At 55.7% G+C, this 23,168-nt stretch overlaps 1 protein-coding gene across 7 annotated transcripts; it reads right to left on the bottom strand.

Annotated features, from left to right (window-relative positions):
* Positions 1-5,138: 5,138 nt before the first annotated feature.
* PATL2 (PAT1 homolog 2) lies at positions 5,139-21,455 on the bottom strand. 7 transcript variants are annotated; one of them, XM_043494457.1, is made up of 20 exons: positions 21,280-21,420; positions 19,034-19,136; positions 18,353-18,679; positions 18,225-18,313; positions 17,750-17,818; positions 16,405-16,470; positions 15,645-15,812; positions 15,113-15,199; positions 13,313-13,467; positions 12,634-12,714; positions 11,234-11,375; positions 10,293-10,413; positions 10,113-10,210; positions 9,655-9,699; positions 8,621-8,769; positions 7,924-8,083; positions 7,047-7,187; positions 6,726-6,823; positions 6,439-6,588; positions 5,148-5,564 (listed from the first exon to the last, which is right to left on the bottom strand). In XM_043494457.1, exons 1-20 carry the CDS (start codon positions 21,301-21,303, stop codon positions 5,525-5,527), a joined length of 2,313 nt encoding a protein of 770 aa, XP_043350392.1. In that variant the 5' UTR covers positions 21,304-21,420; the 3' UTR covers positions 5,148-5,524. The 7 variants fall into 7 exon arrangements, with proteins under 7 accessions (XP_038276651.1, XP_043350392.1, XP_038276653.1 ...); XM_038420723.2 differs by having other exon boundaries at positions 5,139-5,564; positions 18,225-18,679; XM_038420725.2 differs by having other exon boundaries at positions 15,645-15,731; positions 18,225-18,679; positions 21,280-21,455.
* Positions 21,456-23,168: the final 1,713 nt, after the last annotated feature.

Here is a 23,168-nt window from a genome sequence, read left to right as displayed (position 1 = left end):
AAGGGTTTCTTCAGGTATGTTGGCAACAAGAAGAAAGCCAAGGAAAGTGTGGGCCCCTTACTGAATGAGGGAGGCAAGCTAGTGACAGAGGATGTGGAAAAAGCTAATGTACTCAATGCTTTTTTTGCTTCTGTTTTCACTAACAAGGTCAGCTCCCAGACTGCTGTGCTGGGCAACACAAAATGGGGAAGAGATGGCCAGCCCAAGAATTATAACATTCAAAAACCAGTTGGAGAACACTTCAATCTCTCTGGTCACTCGATCACAGACCTAAGAGTGGCTATACTTCAACAAAAAAGCTTCAAAAACAGACTCCAACGAGAGACTGCTGAATTGGAATTAATTTGCAAACTGGATACAATTAACTTAGGCTTGAATAGAGACTGGGAATGGATGAGTCATTACACAAAGTAAAACTATTTCCCCATGGTATTTCTCCCTCCCACCCCACCCCCCACTGTTCCTCTGATATTCTTGTTAACTGCTGGAATTAGCCTACCTGCTTGTCACCATGAAAGGTTTTCCTCCTTCCCCCCCCTGCTGTTGGTGATGGCTTATCTTAAGTGATCACTCTCCTTACAGTGTGTATGATAAACCCATTGTTTCATGTTCTCTGTGTGTGTGTATATAAATCTCTCCTCTGTTTTTTCCACCAAATGCATCCGATGAAGTGAGCTGTAGCTCACGAAAGCTTATGCTCTAATAAATTTGTTAGTCTCTAAGGTGCCACAAGTACTCCTTTTCTTTTTGCGAATACAGACTAACACGGCTGCTACTCTGAAATCTGTAGAGATAGAGGTGGTTAGGGACTATTTAGAAAAGCTGGACGTGCACAAGTCCATGGGGCCGGACGAATTGCATCCGAGAGTGCTGAAGGAATTGGCGGCTGTGATTGCAGAGCCCTTGGCCATTATCTTTGAAAACTCGTGGCGAACGGGGGAAGTCCCGGATGACTGGAAAAAGGCTAATGTAGTGCCCATCTTTAAAAAAGGGAAGAAGGAGGATCCTGGGAACTACAGGCCGGTCAGCCTCACCTCAGTCCCTGGAAAAATCATGGAGCAGGTCCTCAAAGAATCAATCCTGAAGCACTTAGAGGAAAGTGATCAGGAACAGTCAGCATGGATTCACCAAGGGAAGGTCATGCCTGACTAATCTAATCGCCTTTTATGATGAGATTACTGGTTCTGTGGATGAAGGGAAAGCAGTGGATGTATTGTTTCTTGACTTTAGCAAAGCTTTTGACACGGTCTCCCACAGCATTCTTGTCAGCAAGTTAAGGAAGTATGGGCTGGATGAATGCACTATAAGGTGGGTAGAAAGCTGGCTAGATTGTCGGGCTCAACGGGTAGTGATCAATGGCTCCATGTCTAGTTGGCAGCCGGTGTCAAGTGGAGTGCCCCAGGGGTCGGTCCTGGGGCCCGTTTTGTTCAATATCTTCATAAATGATCTGGAGGATGGCGTGGATTGCACTCTCAGCAAATTTGCGGATGATACTAAACTGGGAGGAGTGGTAGATACGCTGGAGGGGAGGGATAGGATACAGAAGGACCTAGACAAATTGGAGGATTGGGCCAAAAGAAATCTAATGAGGTTCAATAAGGATAAGTGCAGGGTCCTGCACTTAGGATGGAAGAATCCAATGCACCGCTACAGACTAGGGACCGAATGGCTCGGCAGCAGTTCTGCGGAAAAGGACCTAGGGGTGACAGTGGACGAGAAGCTGGATATGAGTCAGCAGTGTGCCCTTGTTGCCAAGAAGGCCAATGGCATTTTGGGATGTATAAGTAGGGGCATAGCGAGCAGATCGAGGGACGTGATCGTTCCCCTCTATTCGACACTGGTGAGGCCTCATCTGGAGTACTGTGTCCAGTTTTGGGCCCCACACTACAGGAAGGATGTGGATAAATTGGAAAGAGTACAACGAAGGGCAACGAAAATGATTAGGGGTCTAGAGCACATGACTTATGAGGAGAGGCTGAGGGAGCTGGGATTGTTTAGTCTGCAGAAGAGAAGAATGAGGGGGGATTTGATAGCTGCTTTCAACTACCTGAAAGGGGGTTTCAAAGAGGATGGCTCTAGACTGTTCTCAATGGTAGCAGATGACAGAACGAGGAGTAATGGTCTCAAGTTGCAATGGGGGAGGTTTAGATTGGATATTAGGAAAAACTTTTTCACTAAGAGGGTGGTGAAACACTGGAATGCGTTACCTAGGGAGGTGGTAGAATCTCCTTCCTTCGAGGTTTTTAAGGTCAGGCTTGACAAAGCCCTGGCTGGGATGATTTAACTGGGACTTGGTCCTGCTTTGAGCAGGGGGTTGGACTAGATGACCTTCTGGGGTCCCTTCCAACCCTGATATTCTATGATTCTATGATTCCTACACTTAAGAGTTTTGACTCCCAAAAGGGAGAAGAGCCAGAGACTCCAAGAAGTTCACTAGTAGCTTTGCTATTGATTTTAGGAGGAAGGTGCTCAGATACTATGGTGATGGACAGTAGTAATATAAAGCCCTGAGACAGATATAAGAACTCTAATTACACAGAGAGGAGAGAAATTGAACAGCACAACCTTCCCCCTCCCTTTACACAACTACTTCAGCATTTTAAAACAACTTTGCCCCATCTTTTTAACTCTCCACCTCCTGGACTAGGTTCTGGGGGTTAAACTTTGAGCTATTGGCTCCTTGTGCATTACAAACACTTGCTGGCTATTTCCACTCCAACTCCACATCTCACCCTCCTTCTGCTTTGCACAGTAAAGCCACCACCCACTCCCTCCCCTCTGGGGTTGACAGCAGGCACTGGCTGCTGAATAAGGAGGCAGCAGGATGAAGTTCTTGAGCCTGGGAAGGGGTGTGCACCTGCTGCTACTCAACTCCCTCCGCAGAGGATCTCTGAGCCAGCCGCCAAGGTTCTAGGGGCCAAAACCTCCAAAGCATCCGGCCCCCCAGTGGGAGCTCCTTTTCCTTTTATAAGTCAGCCCCATGAGGGACTGGTCTGGCAGGAGTCAGTGTTAAAACTGAGATAAGGAAACTGGGGCACAGACTAATACTTGGTAAACCCCTCACATCCAAGTCAAGGCTGAGTGAGGAATGGAGCCCAGGAGTACAGGCCCCCAGGGCTCGTGCTGGGCATTGAGGCACACTCCCCTCTCCAAGCTTCCATACCAAGCTGCAACCCATCACTTCCCCAGGAGGAGCGAAGCAGTGAGAGTCTTACACATTCCTCCAGCAGCAGCAGGGGAGCCCCATGACATGTCTGCTGTGGCCTGCCTTGTCTCCCCACCACATTGCTACATATGACGTGGGTGAGGAGGGACACTTCCCCAATAGAGACATGCCTGAGCACTCAGCCACAGCTTCAAGACCTGACTCAGCTACCCTTCTTTGTGCACTCGGCATTGGCCTTTCCCTGCTAGGAGCAGCGCCAAGCAGTTCCCTCCCTCTGTGCTGTCACAAACAGTATTTCTCATGTTTCTTTCCCTGTCATTCTCCACTGAGAATGTGTTTTGCTGTGGTATCACCCCCTTCACTGCTGACTCTGGCAGTCCAGGCGCCTTGCAGCAGCCCAGGCACAAGGGGGTGGGGTGTTGTTTTCAGGTTCAGGGGGTCACCTCTGATTAGCCAGCAAAATTCCACCACCCTCCCCACTTCTCACATTCCCTCTTACGCCAGGTCTCTCCTTCAACCTCAGCTAGTGCAAGCTTCCTTTTGGCAACACCTGGAACTGGTGCAGTAACCTCCTTTGGATTCTTGCACTCTTGGCAGACTCACCTCAGATGCGAGCACTAGCATCCCCGGCTCAGCTGCTGCCTTGCACTCTACGCCTGGCACCACAATGTCCAATTCAGCCTGTCCAGTGGTTAAGAAAGTAATAGGGCAATCACCTTGGAGATGGAGACTGTACCAGCGCCGAGTTGGACAGGCTCAGGAGCCATTCTACTCCCTTGGTAGAGGCCATCTAATTAATGTCGCTTGTATTCTAGTCGCACCAAGAAGGCCCAGTCATACTCAGGGCCCTTTTGTTCTGGGTGCTGCACAAACATGTAGTGAGAGACAGTCCCTAACTCACAGAGCTCACTGTGTGAAGCAGTAGTTCTCAACCCTTGGGCCAATCAGCACACAGCTGCGGTCCATGTGGCTCTCAGGGCCATACAGATAGTATGTATGGATGTGGCCCACATAACACAGAGCTGCATATGCAGCCCACAATGGTAAAAGGTTGAGAACCACTAGTCTAAAGAGACATGACGACAAAGTTGGGGTGGGGTGGGGGGGAGAAACGGGGACTGGCACCGGAAAGGTAACATGACTTACCAAGGTCACCCAGCCAGTCAGTGCAGAGACAGGATTACAGCCCAGGTCTGAGTCTTGATCCAGTGGTCTAGTCCCAGGCTCCAGAATTTCAACTTTCATTATATTAAGTTCATGTGAACTCATGTTTTGTGAAACAAACTTTCAATCTGCAACCCAAGTATAACTTGTGTAGTGCCATCTGCCTGAGTCTGCAGACAGCCTACAACAGTAAGTTTGGGACACATCTGAACTGCTTCTACTCAGCTCCGTGGATAGCTGTCTCTGAAGTCTAATGATCACCTTTAAGCTGCCAGCATTATTGACTAATTCCCAGTTGATCAGAGCATGCAGGTAATGAGGAGGGACAATCCCATTAGGATGACAGGAAACCCGAGAGTGGCAGCTCATTGTTGTGTCCAGAGTAGATGGGCCATGGGACCGTACCACCACTGATTGTTCTCCAGGCTGACCCCAAACAGACCACTCAATGTAAGCTTGCATTCTGTGCACCTGCCTCGGTGCTGCATCTGACAGGGAGGAGTTAGAGTGGTCATTTGCAGAGCCTGGAGCTCGGGCAGCCAGTCTATCCACATGCCCCACTCCACGCCGACACACAAGACTGTTGCGGTTCGGCCCAGGAAGGTTCTCTGTGAGGGCTGCACACACCAGAGCTGTGCCCAAACAGAGAAGGTGTGTGACAGAGCAGCTGCTGAGGAGCCACGTGCCAGGAGCTTGGTGGGAGCATGTGGTCTCTGGGCTGCACTTCCATGCCCTGTGACTCCAACTCCTTGTTTACAGCACCCTGGGGACATGCCCAAGCTGTAGACTTCACATACAGAGGCCAAGGGGTCTTGTTAATCGCCTTTATTTTAGCGAGTGCTGTACACTGTCAACCTCAATCGCCCGCCACCAGGTGATCCCCGTGCCCACTGTACAGATCTGCCTTGTGCCCGCTGTGTTCCAGTGTTTGCCTCTGCAGGGTGAGGCCCAAATAAGTTACCCGTGTCCCCTGTGCTGTGCCCCCAGAAACCAGCGCTGGAGAAGGCTGTGATCAGACCTTGAGTCTTGCTCCTCCTGGTGCTAGGGCAAAAAACACAAAGTCCCCTTGTGCCAGGGATAGTGTCTGATTTGGAAACAAAGTCACAAAGTGATCCCCTGCTTGTGCATCTCGGAGAAGATGGGCACTGCTGCCCAGGAAGCTGGTCTCATCCACTTTCCCAGGGCTGAGAGGTCTCAGCATGGCATGGCAGCCTCCGAGGGCAGAGGGGAGCACCTGCAGGGCAAGACCAGCCTATTAGGAATGGGCTAATGCACCAGCTGGGATATGGCCCCTGCAGGCCCCATGCTCTAATGCCCACTGTTCTGGGTCGGCAGCATTCAGGGGCTGCTCTCGCTTCATGCCCAGCTAATGTTACTGTCACAGACCACCTGCCACCGGGGAGTCATTTCCCCTTTCCCTGACCCAGACCACGTCTGGTACAGGACAGAGATATGCTGCTACAAGGGCTTCTTGCTTGGTACCATCAGTATGTGTTACAGGAACATGCCTGGCCCCTCTGCATGTGACAACTCCCTCGCAGGCAGATGCCAGGCAGCCCCCACCAGGGAAGACAGACAACAAACCAGTCACTTGAAATGACTGGACCAAGGAGCCGCCCTGGTGTAGGAGGAGCCAGGATGTCCCAGGGCACCAGCATGGCTGTGTAATGCTGACAGCCTGGCCAAGCCACAAGCCACTCACAGGGCCCCAAAAGGCTTCTGGGCTGGGCCAGTGCTTGCCCACCCCTCACATTCCTGCTACCACGCTGGGAGGTTACTGGGCAGCCTGAACGGGCAAAGCTCAGACAGTCACAATACCAGGCACCTTCCAGAAGATCCAGGCCCAACAGGCCTGAAGGCCCACCTAGGAGTGTTATCCTTCCAAAGCGGGAAAGAGATGAAGGGCTCTGCCTGGCTTGTGTTCCTGACAGGAGAGCTACACCCCTTCCTGCCTCAACAGCCCAGGGAAAGCCAGTGACTTCCCCAGGCAGCTCTGGCACGCCTTCTGTGGGCAGCCATGGGCACTGGTCAGCACGACAGCTACTACAGCGTGGCCACAGCCAGTGCCCTAGGAGCCCCGCAGCGCAGCACGGGAGACCAGCACTCACTCCATCTTGGCCTCCAGGCGGTGAATGGTCTGCTTGTCCAGGTAGCGGCAGAACAAAGAGAGGAGGTTGCTGGGGAGGAAGAGAGGCTCCACCAGGGCGGTCTTGGGCACTTGGGACAGCTCCCTGGCAACCAGGAACACTGTGTCCGTCCTGGGGAGACAAACCCACCAGTGATCGTCTGGCTCCCCCCACCCCCAAGTGCTAGTCAACACGGCATGCTGTGTGCTACCCAGCCACCCTCCCCTACAGGGCGCTGCCTGGGCCAACCCCCCCCCATGGCACCTCACCACTTCTCAAAGTCCCCACTGTGCGGCTCCAGTGGCATGTCGGAGGAAAGCAGCCTCTCGCCATGACTCAGCAAGGCGTACAGGAGCGAGATCCCGAACTGCAAGGAAGCACAGGAGCGGCCATGGGTTAGAAACGGCAGCCACAGCCAGGCCAGGCCCAGCCCGAGGAGGGAGTGTGCCCTCCACAGGGCCCAGCACCCACCCCAGAGTGCCTAGAGAGGGGTGCAGAATCTCATCCTCCAGAGCAGCGCTGAGCTCGCTGGCTTCCCCTCCCGGAGGCCCTTCTGGCCCCCACTTCCTGCCCTACCCAGCCTCTCACACCTGATTCTTAAAGGTCATGGTGAGTGGCAGCTCGGTGGAGCCGGCCAGTGGCCTGGTCAGCTCCTGCAGGACCTCGATGAGCTCGCTGAAGGTCATCCGGCCCACCATCTCGCTGAGGGGGCCATACAGGACAGGCAGGGACTAAACACCAGCATGGGGAGAAGGGAGACAGCAGGGTTAAAGCCAGCCCCCAGACCTGACACCATACAGGTGGGCTCAACCCCTACTCCCTGCAGGGGACACTGGGGAGCGCTATCGAGTGCTCCCTGGGGCCAGGAGACCTGCCCCTCCCAACTGAAACAGGAAAGCGCATGCGGGCGGCTGCAGGTATAAACAAAGTGCCCCTCTCCCAGCCCAGCAGGGCCCACACACCATAGATCCTCCAGCCATAGGCCTGGGGCCAGGGCAGGATTGCATCCTACAGTCTATTCCCCGGACCAGTCGAACAAGGGACCCACCAGCACCACAATCTGCAGACTAGGCCACAGCCTGGCCATGCCCAGCCAGGACTTTCCCTGCAGCCCTGGCTACATCCCCACTTTCCCAGCTTCTCCCCATTGCCCTAATTATAACCCCATATCTCTCACCCATGCCAGGCACTGGGTTCCCCACCCTAGACACACTGCCCAGGCAGACCCTTCTGCCTCACGCCAGCCTTCTCTCATTCCCCAGTTTCCTACAATGGTCGAGGCCTTCTCCTGAGCTCCAGTTCATCAGTACCTGGCGCCTGCAGAATGGCCCCTCTAGGTTCTAGGGCCCAGTTTGGATTGCACATGGAGGGCAAATTCCCTGCTCTGCTCCAGGGAGTGGTATGGGGGAGGGGGAAGTGGTGCCCCATCCTGGGGCCAGCCTCTCCCTACCCACAGCAGGCCATTACCTCATCCAGCACGTCCTTCCTCATGAGGAAAGGCAGGTGGCGGGTGACAGTGACCAGGATCTTCTCCGCCTGCTCCCGTGCCAGGTGCGGCAGCAGCCGCGCGGTCAGTTTCTTCCCCTTCCGCACACATAGGACCTGCAGGAACTCATCTTCCGCCTCCCTGTAGGAGATCCCTGAGCTGCCCAGACCCCACAGGACCCAGCACCCTCCCATCTACCCTTGCTCCACTGGCAGCGGGAAGTGCTGCCAGGGAAGTGGGGACCTGGGGTTACAGGCAGGGGCCTGTGCCTCCAGCAGGGGAGTTTTAACAGGATCCTGCATGGCTTGGGTGTAGGGAGGAAGGAGTAGCCAGGAGAAGGCAGCACAGGGCCCCAGTGTCTAGCAGGGGATCTGGCTCCCATCAGGTGGGTAGCTGGCTTAGCCCCAGAGTGTTTGATGTGGCACAGCCGGATGTGGAGCACTGAGTTTGCAGACAGGAATGTATCTGATTCCCAAACCCACCAGTGCCAGGCGACAGGGAACAGGGCATTCCCATCTGGCCTGAGAGATCTGCTGTTCTAACAGCATCTCCATGAGTGAGGGGCATACTTCGCCATGGAGCTGCTACCTGCCACCCTCCCCAGATGGCCCCTGTGCCCTTTTCCCCGGGGCCAGCCATGCACAGAGATGGTGCACAAATGTGTACCAGCAAACTCACTCCTCACTGTCGCATGCCCTGATCTTCAGGGCCTGGTAGATGCGCCCCACTTCATGGCTCTTCTTCTCATGGAAACGAGGGTGCTGCTCTTCAGGGAGCAGGCTCATCTTCCGCTGAGTCTCCTCCACTTCCAGCAGCTGCAGGAACATCTGGGGAAGCAGGAGAGAAGCTAGTAGGTGGGCTGGGGGGGAGAAATAATGAGATCCCATATGAGCCCCAGTAGATATAAGGGGGGAGGAATAATGAGATGGGGGGAGGAATAATGAGATCCCATATGAGCCTCTCTGGATAGACAGTAGCCCTATGCTCTATATTCCTCCCCCAGCACTCGGCCTGTGACAAGGAGCAAGTGCCTAGCTGTGAGAGACAAGCAGCTGGGACATCCCAAGAGATCCCAGCCACAGCTCCTACATACAACAGAGACTGCCCATCGGGGTTGGGGAGGGACCTGGGACCCTCAGGTAAGTCTCACCCCACCCTCACTGCAGGGATGCAGGACCTCCATCAGCCAGGGGTGCTCACTCAGCCACTTGGGTCTCCTGGACTAGCTCTAATACATAGCTTCTTATGGACTTGTGAATTCTACAGGGGACTCAGAGAAGCCAGAGATCCACTGTCCACAGCCTCTAACACATTGACTATCTGACCTTCTTCAGAATAACCCCCTGCCCTAGGCTCAAGGAGGCAGATGAATATGGCAGAGCAGGCAGGTCTGCACCAAAGCCACATGCAAGCTGGGATCTTCCACAGAACATCCCCTGGCTTTGCCCTGAGACACTGTTGGACTCGTCTCTCAAACTTTTCCTGCCCCAATTGACACTAACCCTCCCCACAAGCATCTCTGCCCCGAGATGCCGGACACGCCAAGTTCCAGGTCACACAGGGTTTGCAGAAGTTGGAGGGAGCCAATATCCAGCTTCTAATGAACCTGCCTTCCACCGCTGCTGTTCCCCTGCCCTTGCTCCCCCCAGCACATCAGTTGAGGGGAAAAGTCTTACCCCGAAGCCATGGCGGTGCCCGAGGCGCCCTCTCACCTTTTCAATTCTGTGCAGCGCCCGAAGTCGCTGATTCCCTGCAGCCTTCGGATCCAGAGGGGAGAAGGGAAGACAACCAGTTACAGCCATTGCAAGACAGCAGTCCCAGGCCACAGTTCTCTGCTCAAGCTACTACCAGACTTGATCAGATGTGATGGCAGCAGGACACTGAGCAACCCACGTGGGGAGCACTTCAAAGGGCCCCTGTCAAGCTGTGTGAAGCCCAGGAGCTGACCCCACCTGACCCGGCTACTTGCCCCATCCCCAGTGCTGGGCTGATCTCACCAGTGAGAGCCAGAGCCATGGGTGCTGGAGACTCACTAGCTGGAGCAGCTACAGAAGGGGGCAGGGGTCCCAATCTCCTCCAGGAAGCTTTAAGGCAGTTGAGAAAGCTCCCACCGAGTGGCTGCACAGAGGGCCAGCGCAGGCTCAGAGGAGCACAGCCGCCCCATACATACCTCCTCCTGCAGGGCGTGGTGCACAGCATCGATGGCCCTGCGGGGGCTGTAACACGTTGACACAGCAACCTGGCCCAGCGAGCCTGCAATCCGCACCACTGAAAGAGAGGCAGACATGCTGAGAACCCACCCAGGGCTCCTTCTGCCTGCCTCAGGCAGTGCCCTTCCCCTCATCCTTACCAGAGTCATAGATCTCCATCTTCTGGATATACGGTGTGACCAGCTTAGGGGGCTCCTGCTTGTTGCGCCCCCCAAGCAGCTCCTCCTCGGCCTGCTTCCGCTCCAGCCTGTGGTAATAGGCCTGTGAAGGACAGGACGGCAAAACAGTTGTGAAAGGAGGCAGCAGGCCAGGCACAGGCCTGCTATGGCGCTGAGCGCGCTGCAGTAGCCGTGGCCCACTGGCACCGGGGGACTAGGGGCCCATGCCCCCCTCCGTCCCCCCCCCCACTTTTTAACGAAAGAAACATGAGAGCTGAATTCATGTCCCCTGCAGATTTTTCTTCCCTGCAGAATAATAGATTCTGCTGTGGTGGTGCTGCAATTACACCTTTTGCCCACTAGGGGCTTCTGTGGCACGAGAAGAGGGCAGCTGGCTCACCACTGCAGCAGCCAGCCCCGGAGAGGGCGGGGGCACTTCGGTTTTACTCCCCACCCCCTTCTACAAATGTTATGACGCCCTTGCAGTGGCCCAAAGAGGGGGAAGGTCTCCACCCAGTCCAACATCAGCCCCAGGGCTCCTGCTGGCATGGGGAGCTGTTTAATTGGTCCATCTGCCCCAAGTGGGTTTCTGCACCAGGAGGGGCCAATCTAATTCTCCTGCCTCCACTCTCAGTCCAGGGCTCCTGGCTGCCCCTATGCATCCTCCTCACCAGGCCCCATGCTCCAGGAATGGCCAGCGTCAGGACAGGGCTCGAGCACCCTCCTCCACCCCAACAGCTGGGGCAGAGCTGTGCAGTGGTGGATTCTGTGGGGCAGAACTGACCTGGCTGGGGAGCAGCCTGGAGATAGTGGGGTCTGCCCAGCTGGGGCTGTGGGGGAAACCCAAGCCCCACCCAGCCAGGGAAGTCTCTGCACAATCTAGGGAGAGGCAGCATCGGATGGGCCCTGCCACCCCCACTCACCTGGTAATAGTAGTCATCCAGGTGAGGATTCTCACTCTGCAACTGCATCATCTGTACCTTGATCACCCAATCCTTCTCCTTGCGTGTCATGAGCCCAGAATAGGGATCCGCCTTTAGGGACCATGCCTTCTTGGGGGAGATGCTGCAGGGAAGGAGTCACCCCCCAGCGTTACTCCCTGAGGATTCCGCCTGGGGAACATCTGCAGCAACCAGCTGCTCCCGTTGGGCAACCCCCCATCAATGAATGGGCTCATATCAGGCTTCTGCCTGGAGATGTGGGTGGTAGCAGGGGGACTACGCAGGCCCTGGGAAGGCCTAGCAAGAGAGGAACCAATATGTGGGGAGCAAAGGGGCCTCCGGGATGGGTGGGAGGGCACTGAGCACAAGAAGTTGAAAGGTCCTCTGGTTGCGACGATTCTGCTGGCTGCTCCCCCTCCAGCCCGTGCTATTCACCTGGCACAGGCCAACCCCCTCGACTTCCCCCCAGATGGGTCAGCTCCTTCACCCTGGTGCAGTGCCAGTGGTTGGGGGGGGTGAAAAATCATGGGCAGAGCCCCCACTCATATAGAGCTGGCCCTCTCCAGCTGCTTCTCACACCCGAGTCCCCCTGCCCACCCAGCACCCTCAGCAGATCTGCCTGGGCCTCAGCCCAACCTGGGGAAGGCCAGGCCACACCCCTCCAATGTAAGTATTTCCAGCAATGTCATGGAGGGAGGAGCATGGGGAGACTGGGGCTGAGGAACTGATATGTGGGAGCACCAGGGCCCCAGGGACTGAGAGCTACCCCAGCACCAGGACAGGTCCCCAGGTGGGTGGAGGTCTGGAAGGCAGGGGGATCCAGAGCAGGCACTGCCAGATACCCCCTGACTGGTGCCACATTAGGGGCAAGGTGCCCCTTTACAGGCAGCAGGTGCACAGAGCCTGGGACAGATCACAGGACCACAGCTTCTCAGGCCACTGCTATGCTCTATGCCAGCTGCAGACCATGGAGCACAGCGAGCCAGCCTGGGGCTCTGTAACCCCCTACACATGACCAGGATCACAGCAGGGCACAGGCACAAACATCCAGAGCGAGACATCTCAAGCTTCCTTGCCCTGGGCATGGCACTCACAGCGTAGTGTCATCTCCTAGGGGCTCAGCTGCCCCCCAGGTCCCTAGCTGAGAAAGCTCCAGGGGAAGCCCTGGAAAGGCACTGTAACCTCGAGTGAGCAGGGAGTAGCCTGGAGTGAAACATCTGGACCCCGTCAGCAAGCTGCACCCACACAGATAAGAGCACCAGGGTGTCAGGCTCAGGTCTGTGCCAATCTCACCATGCGCCAGCTGTGCCTCCCAAACTCCTTACAGGAGCTCCCAGTCTCTCTTTCCTCCTTGCATGCCCCTCTCCACCCCCCAAGCTCACCTCTGCGCCTGCCCTCGCTGCTGCCGCTGATTCAGGATCCGCTGATGCTGAGGGTGCAGCTGGGTCATGTGACTGGGCACACTGCAATGAAAGGCAGGTGGTGGGGATGAGACCAGCAGCAGGAAGGGCTGATAGAGGATATGGTAATGAAGATGCCTGGGGGCAAAGGGGGGGGCTCCGACACCAGGCCAGACTCAGGGCTGGCCACTGCCTTCCAGAGTTGGGGGCTCTGCATCTGAAGCTGCAAGGGGCCCTGCAGGATGGTGCCCTGTCTCTTCCCCCGACTGCCCTGGGGTTGACCTGGACCCATTCCTGGAGGATCCAGGGGAATGTCCCAGCCAGCCTGCTGGCTAATTAATGAGCAGCAGCACCAGTTCTAGTCCAACCCCCCAGGATCTTTAGCCATAAGGTGCGAGGGCTGCAACATGGAACCTCAAATCTCTTTGGGGTTCACAGGCTACAATGCCCCCTTAGCCCCGCTCTGGTAGAGGCCCTGGCGCCCAGCTCCAATTTCAGAGCATGCACCAGCTATATAATCCAACCTCAGTCACCAGTCTTGGGCCCAAGCCCAGTTTGTGGGGTTAGCAGGGAAAGCCGCCCTCCCTGCCCCCACAATCAGTGTGGAGATCAGACAGGCTGGAGCCCTGGGTCACAGGGATCCTGCCCCCTTCCATGGTACCTGAACTTCAGCTGGCAGCCGGCTGGCGGACTGAAGAAGAGAGGGGGCTCCAGAGAGGGAGACATGGGGCCAAAGTGCATAGCCAGGGGCTGCATTGGGGTGCTGATGTTGCGTGACATGGGCCTAAAGGGGGTTGGAGACACATACCCCGAACTCTGAAAGAGGAGAGAAGGGTTAGGTTTCCAGAGCCAGAGCACCCCCTTCCCCTAACTAAGAGACCCAGGAGCCCTTGAAGGCCCAGGATGGATGCAGGGCTCTTTCATTCATCTGGCACTAGGGAGAAATGGAACGCCCCATGGCCAAAAGGTGCTGGCTCCTCCCTGCCCCCCTTCCCCCGGCATGCTGTAGTGGAGCTGCCTCATCCTCTTCACCCTGCTGCATGCTGATGAGTGGCACGGGTTGCATGGCAGCATGGAGCTCCTTCACCCCTCTCCCCCACAACTGCCAGGCATGGCCAGGAAGTGCCCAGTGCTGCATGGGAGGAGTTTTGTTGCAGGTCCATCTCCAGTCAGGAAGGATGGCATGTGGACAGCACCCCCTACTGACTGACTGACACTGCCCTAGTTGCCCATCAGGTCTGAAAATTCCTGCTCCCAGCTGTTCCTCGAGGCCCTGGTGGGATCCTGTCCTCAGTCCCATTTCATAGACCATAGCTGGGACTTCAGCATCATGCTGCCAAGCCAACAGAGATGGTGTCTGCTGCCCCAGCACCAGGGGAGGAGTCAGGTGACCTATTAGTGGGTTCCAGGGATCCAGTCTGATCCCCTTCCACCCATACTCTAGGGGTAACTGTGCCCAATGTGGGGCCCAGGTCCAGGCCCTGAATGGCTCCTAAAGACATACTCTTCCCTGCCCTGTGTCCTGCTGCTGGTTCAGCCTGTCCCTGCTTGCCCTGTCCATGCTGTTCTCTAATCTCCCTGTTGGTCTGCAGGGCCCATCATATCTCTAGGCTGAATGTATCCAGGGCTCTCGCTTCTCACACCTTTGCTCACCCCTGCAGCTCAGTTGTCCAACCTCACCCCCGTTTGGCTTTTCCGAAGCATGATGCCTGGAACGGAAGGTGGGGTTTTGGCTGAGGCCTAGAGCGACCTCTCCACACAATAGGCCCCAGGCCACCCCACTATGTACTGTGCTTGGTGCGGCCCATCTCATCCAACAGAGGGCAGCAGGACTGAGTGAGGCACAGGTGACAAGGGCTATGGCTCCAGAGGAACACTCTCAAGAGTGAGAATGTGTCAGGGGGTGGGGGCAGGATCCCAGAGGAAGAGACACTGAGGATGGCTACACCATTTAGAAAGAAGAGAAGAGACGTCTGTAAGAGAACTGCTCTGCAGAGGACTATTTCCTTTCCCCATGAGACAACAGAAAAGGGCACTTGGAATTAAAAGGCAGAGCATTTGAGATGGATGAAGGAAGTGATTCTTTATGTAACCACCTGTGGAACTGCCTGCTGGAGGAGAACAGCTTATTAAGTTACTAAGAAGGACCAGACAGCTGCACCTGCAGGGACACCGACCAGGATGAAGTTACAAGGGCTGATCCTGCCATTTCACGGCAGAAAGATTCCTTGGGCTAGGCTTGCTCAGAAGAAACGCCCTCCCTCCCCACAGCATAGAGCTGTGCTAGCAAGCAGGTCAATAGGCCTTGACACCTTCCCCAAACTCGCTGGCACTGCCACAGTGGGAGATGGGCTGATCAGCTCCAGCAGCTCCTGTGACACATGTACGGGTACAGATTGGAATGGCCAAAGCTTCCTGAGAGGTCCTGGGCTGGGAGGGAGGAAGCAGCTTGGGGTGCTACCTGATTGGGGGTGAAGAGAGGCGAGGCTCTGCGTGGCGGCGTGTACGGTCGAGGGGAGCCCATGGAGCGGGGCATCATGGGAGACTGCTGCAGGACAGGAGACAGGAATGTTACTGGAAGCAGGAGTCTGGTGGCACCTTAAAGACTAACAGATTTATTTGGGCATACCCAAATAAATCTGTTAGTCTTTAAGGTGCCACCAGACTCCTCATTGTTTTTGTGGATACAGACTAACACGGCTACCCCTCTGATACCGGAAGCAGGGCTGTAGCAGGCTAACGGACTGGGCCCGCATCAGGCCCTGCCCTGCAGCTCGCCCTGCTGCAGACAGCATCAATGGTGTAAATAGCACATGAGACAGACACTGTTGGAGCAGCACTGCTGTGAGGGATGGCCCAGACCACTGGTTGGCTCAGCATGGGGCAGAGCGACCCCAAAGTGACACAGGGCGGAGGGGACCAACAGAGGAATAGCAGGGACACAGGAGTAGAGGAATGAAGGGCAGAAGGCAGAAGGTGAGAAGTCACTTTACCTGCCGCATAAAGCGCTGAGGGAAGGATTTCGGGGACATCATTCTGAAGTCTGGGCGCTTGAGTCCAGGGGAGCCCAGGTATCCCCTCTGCGCTGGGGAAACAAGGAAGTCCAGGTTCATATGCGACATGGGGGGACCCCTGTCCAATGCCTGGAGAATGGCTTTGTCCTACAGGAGAGACAAAGAGAGAGCCTTTCCGCTGTACCCCAGGGTATATCGGGCCACCGCTGGAGGGAGAGTGACAACCCTGGCAGCCCCAAGGACTGATTTCAGCCAGCACTGCCTGCACCCAAACCAGGTGAGATGGGCCCTCGAGTCCCCCACAATCCCAGGGATCTGGGAGCGCTGACTAAAGGGATCAGCAGTGAGACAGGGCCGACACTCCCAGGGTCACCCCTAGGAAAGGCCCATGTGAGCCTGGGTGGGCGAATGGCTGGACAATCCCTGCTTCAGAAAGCAGTTGCATATACCTGCCTGTAGGCCACAAAGCCAGCCAGCCCTGGGGTTTGGATTCACAATGGAGTGGGGCTAGGGGCGAGCTCTGTGTATGGTCACAGGCACCTCCAGCTGTGGAGCTGCTAGAGGGATTGAGGAGCCGATACACTCCCCAGAGGGCTGGTTGGCTTTCCTGTGCCCACGAGGAGCTCTGCAGCTGGGGATATGCCCACCCCACAGAGCTTCCAAATTCCACCACAGCATCTGCTTGGCTCTAGTGATGCTCTCTTCTGGATACGGGGAGAAGGCAAAGGGCGATGCTCACCTCCAGAATGTGGTGCGACAGGATGCTGCTTGGGGACGAGGTCCATGCACATGAATCTGCAGCCATCTGAAAGGGACTGGAAGTTAGGCTTGAGGGAAAGACCCACTGAGCAAAGGTGGAGGGAGAAGGAAGGAAAGAACAGCTCTAGTCCCAGCATCTACCAACAGGAGGCGCTGCAGAGAACAGCTTAAAACAGGGATGTCAAACTCAAATCACCAGGAGGGCCATGTGAGGACTAGTACATTGGCCCGAGGGCCGCATTATTGACACCTTTACATATAAAGATACAAAAGCCCCCCTCCACCCCCATTCCACCTCTTCCCACCCCTTCCCCGCCCCCATTCCAACTCCTTCCCCAAATCACAGCCCCTGCCTCTTCTCCGACTCTTCCCCTGAGTGCACATAGGATGACCAGACATCCCGATAAAATCAGGACTGTCCCGATATTGAGCAGTTTGTCCTGCGTCCCGAGCAAAGTATAGTCGGGATGCCATTTGTCCTGATATTTTGTTTCGGGTACATTTTTTTTTTCTTCCCTCTCCCCCCTTAGGCAGCAGTGACAGGCAGGGGCAGTGCTTTTTCAATTGTTACACTCATCCAGCACGTCCAGGTCTTCGGCAGCACTTCGGTGGCAGTACTTCTTTCTTCGCTGGCAAGATTTGTTTCTCACCATCGAATGTGGCGGGCGAGTATAATAATTGAAAAAGTACACCCCCTGCGGCAGTCCCGATATTTTGTATTTAGCATCTGGTCACCCTAAGCGCACGGCTCCCTGCTCCTCCCCCACTCCCTCCTGGAAAGCGCTTAAGTGCCAAATAGCTGTTTGGCAGTGGGAAGCGCCCGGAGGTAGGAGGAGGAGTGGGGACACGGCACACTGGCAGGGGAGGGGGCGGCAGGTGAGGGGAGCTTGGCAGCAGCAGAAAATAACTCGGGGTGGGGGCGGGGAAGGGTGGGGAGCTTGGCAGGCTGCAGCAAATAACTCCACAGGCCACGTGCGGCCCGTGGGCCACGTGTTTGAGATCCCTGGCTTAAAAGCACTGTGGGTGAACCTACAGCTACTCCAGGCCTGGCCTCTTTCAGCAGGAGGTGCTGTAGGAGCTACATCAGAGGAGCTCCCAGCCACTCACCCCAGTCTCTTCCAGCAGTGGGTGCTGCAGATACAGGGACATCAACTGAAGCTACCCATTGCTCCAGTCCCAGCCCCCTCCCTAGAGGAGATGCTGTGAGGTGCAGGAGCACTGGTTGTGGGGGAGCCCCAGCTCCTCCCATCCCCCCACCAGCAGCACTCCACGGAAGGGGACAGGCATGAACCAGCTCAGGCAGGGGGAGGCGACCTCGCTCTTACCAAGTCTTCACCCTCGAACTCTCCCCAGGTGGAGCCAATCCTGCTGTCGAGAACTGCTGAGTCCAGGCTCTGCAGGGGACAGAAAAATTGCACTCGTTCCCTGGGATCTGGGGAATTCCCCAGGTCCAGAGGGAGGCGGGGAAGCTGGAGAGGGAAGGGGACTTGCCCCCGGGGAGAGTGGGGAGTCACTCACTGCCAGCATGGCGAGGATCTGTCCTCAGTCCCAGAATGGCTGACCCTGGGATCAGTGAGAGGAAGGGGCAATGCACATGGCCATATCCCAGCAGACCCCCGCCCCACCTTGGTATCTTCCCAGTTCGCAGGAGCTGCTGAAGTTAATGGGGAGACTCCTGCTGCGCATGGGAGGGAGGGACCCCTGCCCAGAGAGCTGGGAGGAAACAGCACCACTCCCCAGACATTCATGGAGAAACGACTAAACCCACATGCCCTTCTGGAGCCCCCCTGCCTGTCTCACCTCCAGCGTGGGCTTGCTGTGCACAGCTCTCATCACTGCTGGGTCTCCCAAATCATTCTGCTCCTCATTGTCCCCATCATGCTGCTGCTCCTCTTCTTCCTCTTCCTCTTCCTCTTCCTCTTGCTCTTGCTCTTCCTCTTCCTCCTCCTCCTCCTCCTCCTCCTCCTCTTCCTCCTCATGTTCATCTATCCCTATCTCCTCCTCCATGTCAGCAAAGTCATCATGCCGAGCCCCAGGCTCTGCCTCACCTTCTTCCCCTGCCTCTTCCACCTCCTCCAGCATGGGCTGCTCCTCTTCTACCCCCAGGCCAGGCTGCTCAGTGGCCTTGTACTCATCCTCCTCCACCGCTACCGCTGCCACCACCGCAGCCTCATTTTTGCCCACGAGACTCAGCTCGGGGCCTTTATCTGGAGGAGCGGGGGCTTTTGGCACTTCCTCTTCCATGGAGTCTCGATCTTTGGAGGAAAGAAAGGAGGGTTCCAGTCGGGGCAGGGAGCTGGGGGATTGCACAGCAGTTCCACTGCCTGTGGTGCTGCCCAGTCTGAACTGGAGGAGATGCTTCCGTGACCAATGGGGGGGCTAGATGCTGGGAAATTGATCTTTGAGCCTCCTGCTCCAGAGAGCAACTCCCCAGGTGTGGGATCTCTCCCATAAGTGATACCCCCAAGCCCCAGCCATCAACACTTCCCAACAAGCCCAGTCACACCCCAGCTGCCCAACCTTCGTGTTCCCTACTGCCCTCTCTTTCCAAAGTCTGCTCATCCCCCGTGCCCTGACGCTCATCCTCTCCTGCTGCCTCCAATTCCTACCTAACCCAAACGTCATTTCATTGTACAGGTCAATCTCCTCATCTTCCTCCGCCATTTCTTCCAGCAAAGGAGCATCTTCTGCCAGAAGGTAGTCTTCTAGGATCTAGGAGACAGAGCGAGGTGGGGAGTAGGGCGTTCCTTCCCCTTCTGGGAGCCAGCTAGTAAGGAAAGACAAACATCCTGTCCTGCCCCAAGCCAGAGAGGGGGATGACCACCCATCTCCTCCCCCAGCCAAAGAAGGGGTACTGAACTAATGCCACAGTATTGACAAAGATCTCCCTCTAGCCAAGCCCCAGATGGGGCATGTCCTGCTGGCTAACAGCAGGTATTTAGAGATCTCTGATAGCCCCTACTGCTAACCCCAGACCCCTGGCACCTCCAAGGCACTAGCTGGAAGGGTGATGACAACTTAGTTTACCAGTTTTTAAACTCTCAGCTGCTCCACCGAAATCAATGGGAAGTTTAGCCTGCTTCAGTGGCACTTAACTGTGAAGCCACGAGCCTACAACTTGTTTCAGCGACTCAGAAAATCTATGTGGATTAAGAGATTTCTGTGTGGGCACAGGATCCACCCACATGGTACAAGCTGGAGGACCAGGGTCTCAGCCAGTAAAGCACCTGTTGCACACAGCATGTCACTGAGCGGAAAAGCAATTCCAGAGCTGTTAGAAACAAGGCTACGTCTGTCCTTTTGCTGAACTGGCCATTGGCACGTACAGTTCCTCAGTTTGTACACACAACTGCTGTACTTGCACAAATTAGGAGCCCAGTGCTGCACCTGCACTACGTGAAAACCTAGCTCTCAAAGTATCACTGGTAGGTTTAAGAGTTATTGCCCCACTGATATTAATGGGGGGAAGTTCATGCTTCTCAAAGCTAACACTGTCTACCGACTCAGGGGGACAATTGTGCATTGGTCTTGCTCAAGTCCCATTTAGAAGGCTTGCTTGGCAACCATGCGGGCAAGAAGTTTTTCTTAAAATGAAAGTGGAGATTCTGCAGAACCTATATTGGTCAAAGGGCCGAAATGAATCCATCAAGGGGGTCAGAGGAGATGGTGTGCAAATCTGATGCAGTGAACCAGGGAGCCAATGGAGGGAGTGATGTAGTTTGAGCAACAGAACAAAGGATCTTAAGCAGCAGCAGCATTTTTGACAGACTCCAGGAAGCGGAAGAGGGAAGGCCAGAGAAGATGTTACTGTGATAAAGGCAAGAAGTGACCACTACAAAAAGAAGGTGTTTAGCTGTGAGGACAGCAGGGAAAGAGGGACATTAGACAGGAGACAGGCTCTAGCAAGAGGCTGGATATGGGGGAGAAAAGCCAAGAGGCTGCCCAGATCACAGGCCTGGGGGATGGGGAGAGGTGTGTAGCTGCCTGATAGGGGAACAGTAAGAAGCTCTGTCCTGATGAGGGGGAGGTAGCGGTGGGACATCCCAGAGGAGTGCCCAAGAGGCAACTGGAAAGAAAAGTTTGAACGAAGGAGGAGAGGGTGGATTTGAGAACCAGCCTCACAGAAGCAGTAGCTGAATCTGTAGGACACGAAAAGGAGCTGAGATGACTCTGGCTCAGCGCCGTGGTGAAGCCCTTTGGCTTCATGCCATTGGGCTCTAAACAGGGACAAACAGCCTTAGTCTGGGAAAGGCTGAGAAGCAAAACCAAGGACCAGGCTATGAGCTAGAAAAAGCAAACTCCAGACTAGACATCAGGACAGACATCCCACCAGGGGACCAAGATACTGACCTGACCAGTCAGAGCAGTGCTGGAGCCACTGAGCGGCCAAGTCACACCTGTCAAGAAGCCCCATCCAGTGGCTGGGCATGCACGAGCACTTGACTCAGCACCGCACCAGGGGACCTGCCTAGGGCCAAGGGGATCAGCTCTGCTCCAGCTGGGAGTTCCCCACCCACGAGCCTCGCTGCTCTCCTGCCTGGGGCACTTGCCAGGGCCAGCGGCTGCCCCGAGCCTGGTGGCTGGTAACGGCCCCCTTCCCTGCACAGCCAGGCGCCTGCGGGCCGAGGGGCAGAGCCCAGGGGCAGAGCAGCTGCAGCAGGCCAAGGGGTGACCGCCAGGCAGGCCAGGGGGCTAGAGGTGGGGCTGGGGCGGGGCAGGGCAGCTGTCCAGGAGGGGATGTCCTGTCCTCGCACTACACAGAGGGAGCCCTCCCCTGCCCCAGACACCCCCAAAAGGGGAGACTCTGGGCTCCCAGGGTGGGGGAAGAACCGGGGCGGCAGCGGAGAACACTTACAGCCAGCTCATTGCTCTCCGCCATCGCACCGTCCCCACCCACCGCGATTTCCCTCTATGGGGCCGGGCTCCGGCCGCCTGGCGGCTTTTGAAGGGCAGAGGCAAAGGGAGCGAGGCTGCGCCACCGCGCATGCGCGGAGCGCACTCGGCCTCGCAGGGGGGCGGCGTGCAGTCGAGGACACCTGTGTCGGCGTGAGGGCTGCGCTGCCTCACCTGTAGCCCCTCTCGGCGGTGTCACGGGCCAGGGGCTCCCACTCCCCCCCCCCCCGGCTCTGTGTAGTGGTGCAGTCCGGGTTCCCCTGAGGGGAACCCGCTCCAGCCTGTGCACTAGGCGCGGCGCGGGGCCCGGCTCTGCCCTGGCTCCTCGCAGGTGGGAGGACCCCTCCCCCGGCTTGGCGGCATGGAGGGCCAGGGTGGGGTCTGATGCCGTGCTGACCCCAGCGGTACCTCCTCCGGGGGCTCCAGGGTTGCACTGGCCACAGTGCGGGGCTGGGCCTTGGGCTCCTGTAGTGGGGCACTTTGTTGACCCCAGGCTTTGGAGACGCCAGGCTCTAGGGGGTCCCTATCAGTGGGGCTCTGGGTGCCCGCAGAACTGGGGTATGAGCAGCAGTCAGGGTTGGAGCAGTGCCTAATCTGTGCCGTGGCTGACCCACAGCACCTCTGGGCTTGCTGCATCAGTTATGAATGTAAACAAATGGCTTGAGCGCTGCCACCTCTTTCATTACAAATTAAGCACTGGATTGGGGGCTCCTGCTGTCATGAGAGTGACAGCGGCTGCACCCATGATCGCCTCCAGTCCAGCTGCAATGAGGAAACTCACCCTCAGAGTGGGGTGCTTTCCAGCAGTCACTCTCCTGCCTTGAAAAAAGAAAAGGAGTACTTGTGGCACCTTAGAGACTCCTGCCTTGCACACACAGCAGCTGGCAGGGTCAGGGCTGGCCACGTGATCCCAGGAGCATGTTTCTGTTGGTGCTGGCTCAGATCCTTAAGCAACTGACTTCCGGTGTCACCCAGCTAGTTACAATTCCGAACCCAACATCTCAGCACGCACAGACTGAGTTGGGGGTCTCTTCTATTGGTTCTAATCTGCTCACTTGTAAAACCAATGTTTAACTGGTGAAGCAGGATTCAACTTACCATATTGGTTCCTTGTGCCTCCCTCATCTAACTGCCTGTATCACCTCTTGTCTTATATGTAGACTGTAGCTCTTTGGGGGCAGGGACTGTCTCTTGGTTCTGTGTTTGCACCACACCTAGCACAATGGGGTCCTGGCCTGTGACTCAGACTCCTAGGCATTACCACAAAACAAAAAATTAAAAGTTGTCACCCGGATAACCACAGCCAACTTTGTAGAAAGAGATGATATTCCTAGAAATACCATTGGAAGAATAAAATACACACACTATGGATCTAAATCACAACATGAAAATACATTTTGTCATTTAACACCCCTGAGGCTAAGTAGTATTTGGCATCTTTGTCTTCCCCAAGCTGTACTGATTATTAAACTTCTGCAGGAGATGGGACCAGCAGAGAATGACTCATGTAGAACTGGAGGAGGAAAGATGCAGCAGACCTCTTCCAATAGCCCTGCAGCTTTTGTTATCTAAGCTTGAATCTGGCTTGTATTCACTGCTTCAGGTTTCAGCTCTTTATCTGCAGAGGGCAGTATTAAGGAAGGACTCACCAGCTAGGCAGAGTTTTAACCAGTGACCTGTGTTTAAAAATAAGTCACCAGTTACCAAGTGTAATCACCATAGCATCTGAGATATTTTAATATGATATCAGAGATAACGGACTTGGCAGTAATGGTATGTCTACACTGCAATGTAAGATCAGACTCAGATTCAAACTCTACCCCAGTACCCTTCTGTCTATACACAAATCTC

This window comes from Dermochelys coriacea, chromosome 10 (genome assembly GCF_009764565.3).
Source record: "Dermochelys coriacea isolate rDerCor1 chromosome 10, rDerCor1.pri.v4, whole genome shotgun sequence".
NCBI classification, from domain to species: Eukaryota; Metazoa; Chordata; order Testudines; family Dermochelyidae; genus Dermochelys; species Dermochelys coriacea.
This window is presented reverse-complemented; position numbering and strand designations above follow the sequence as displayed.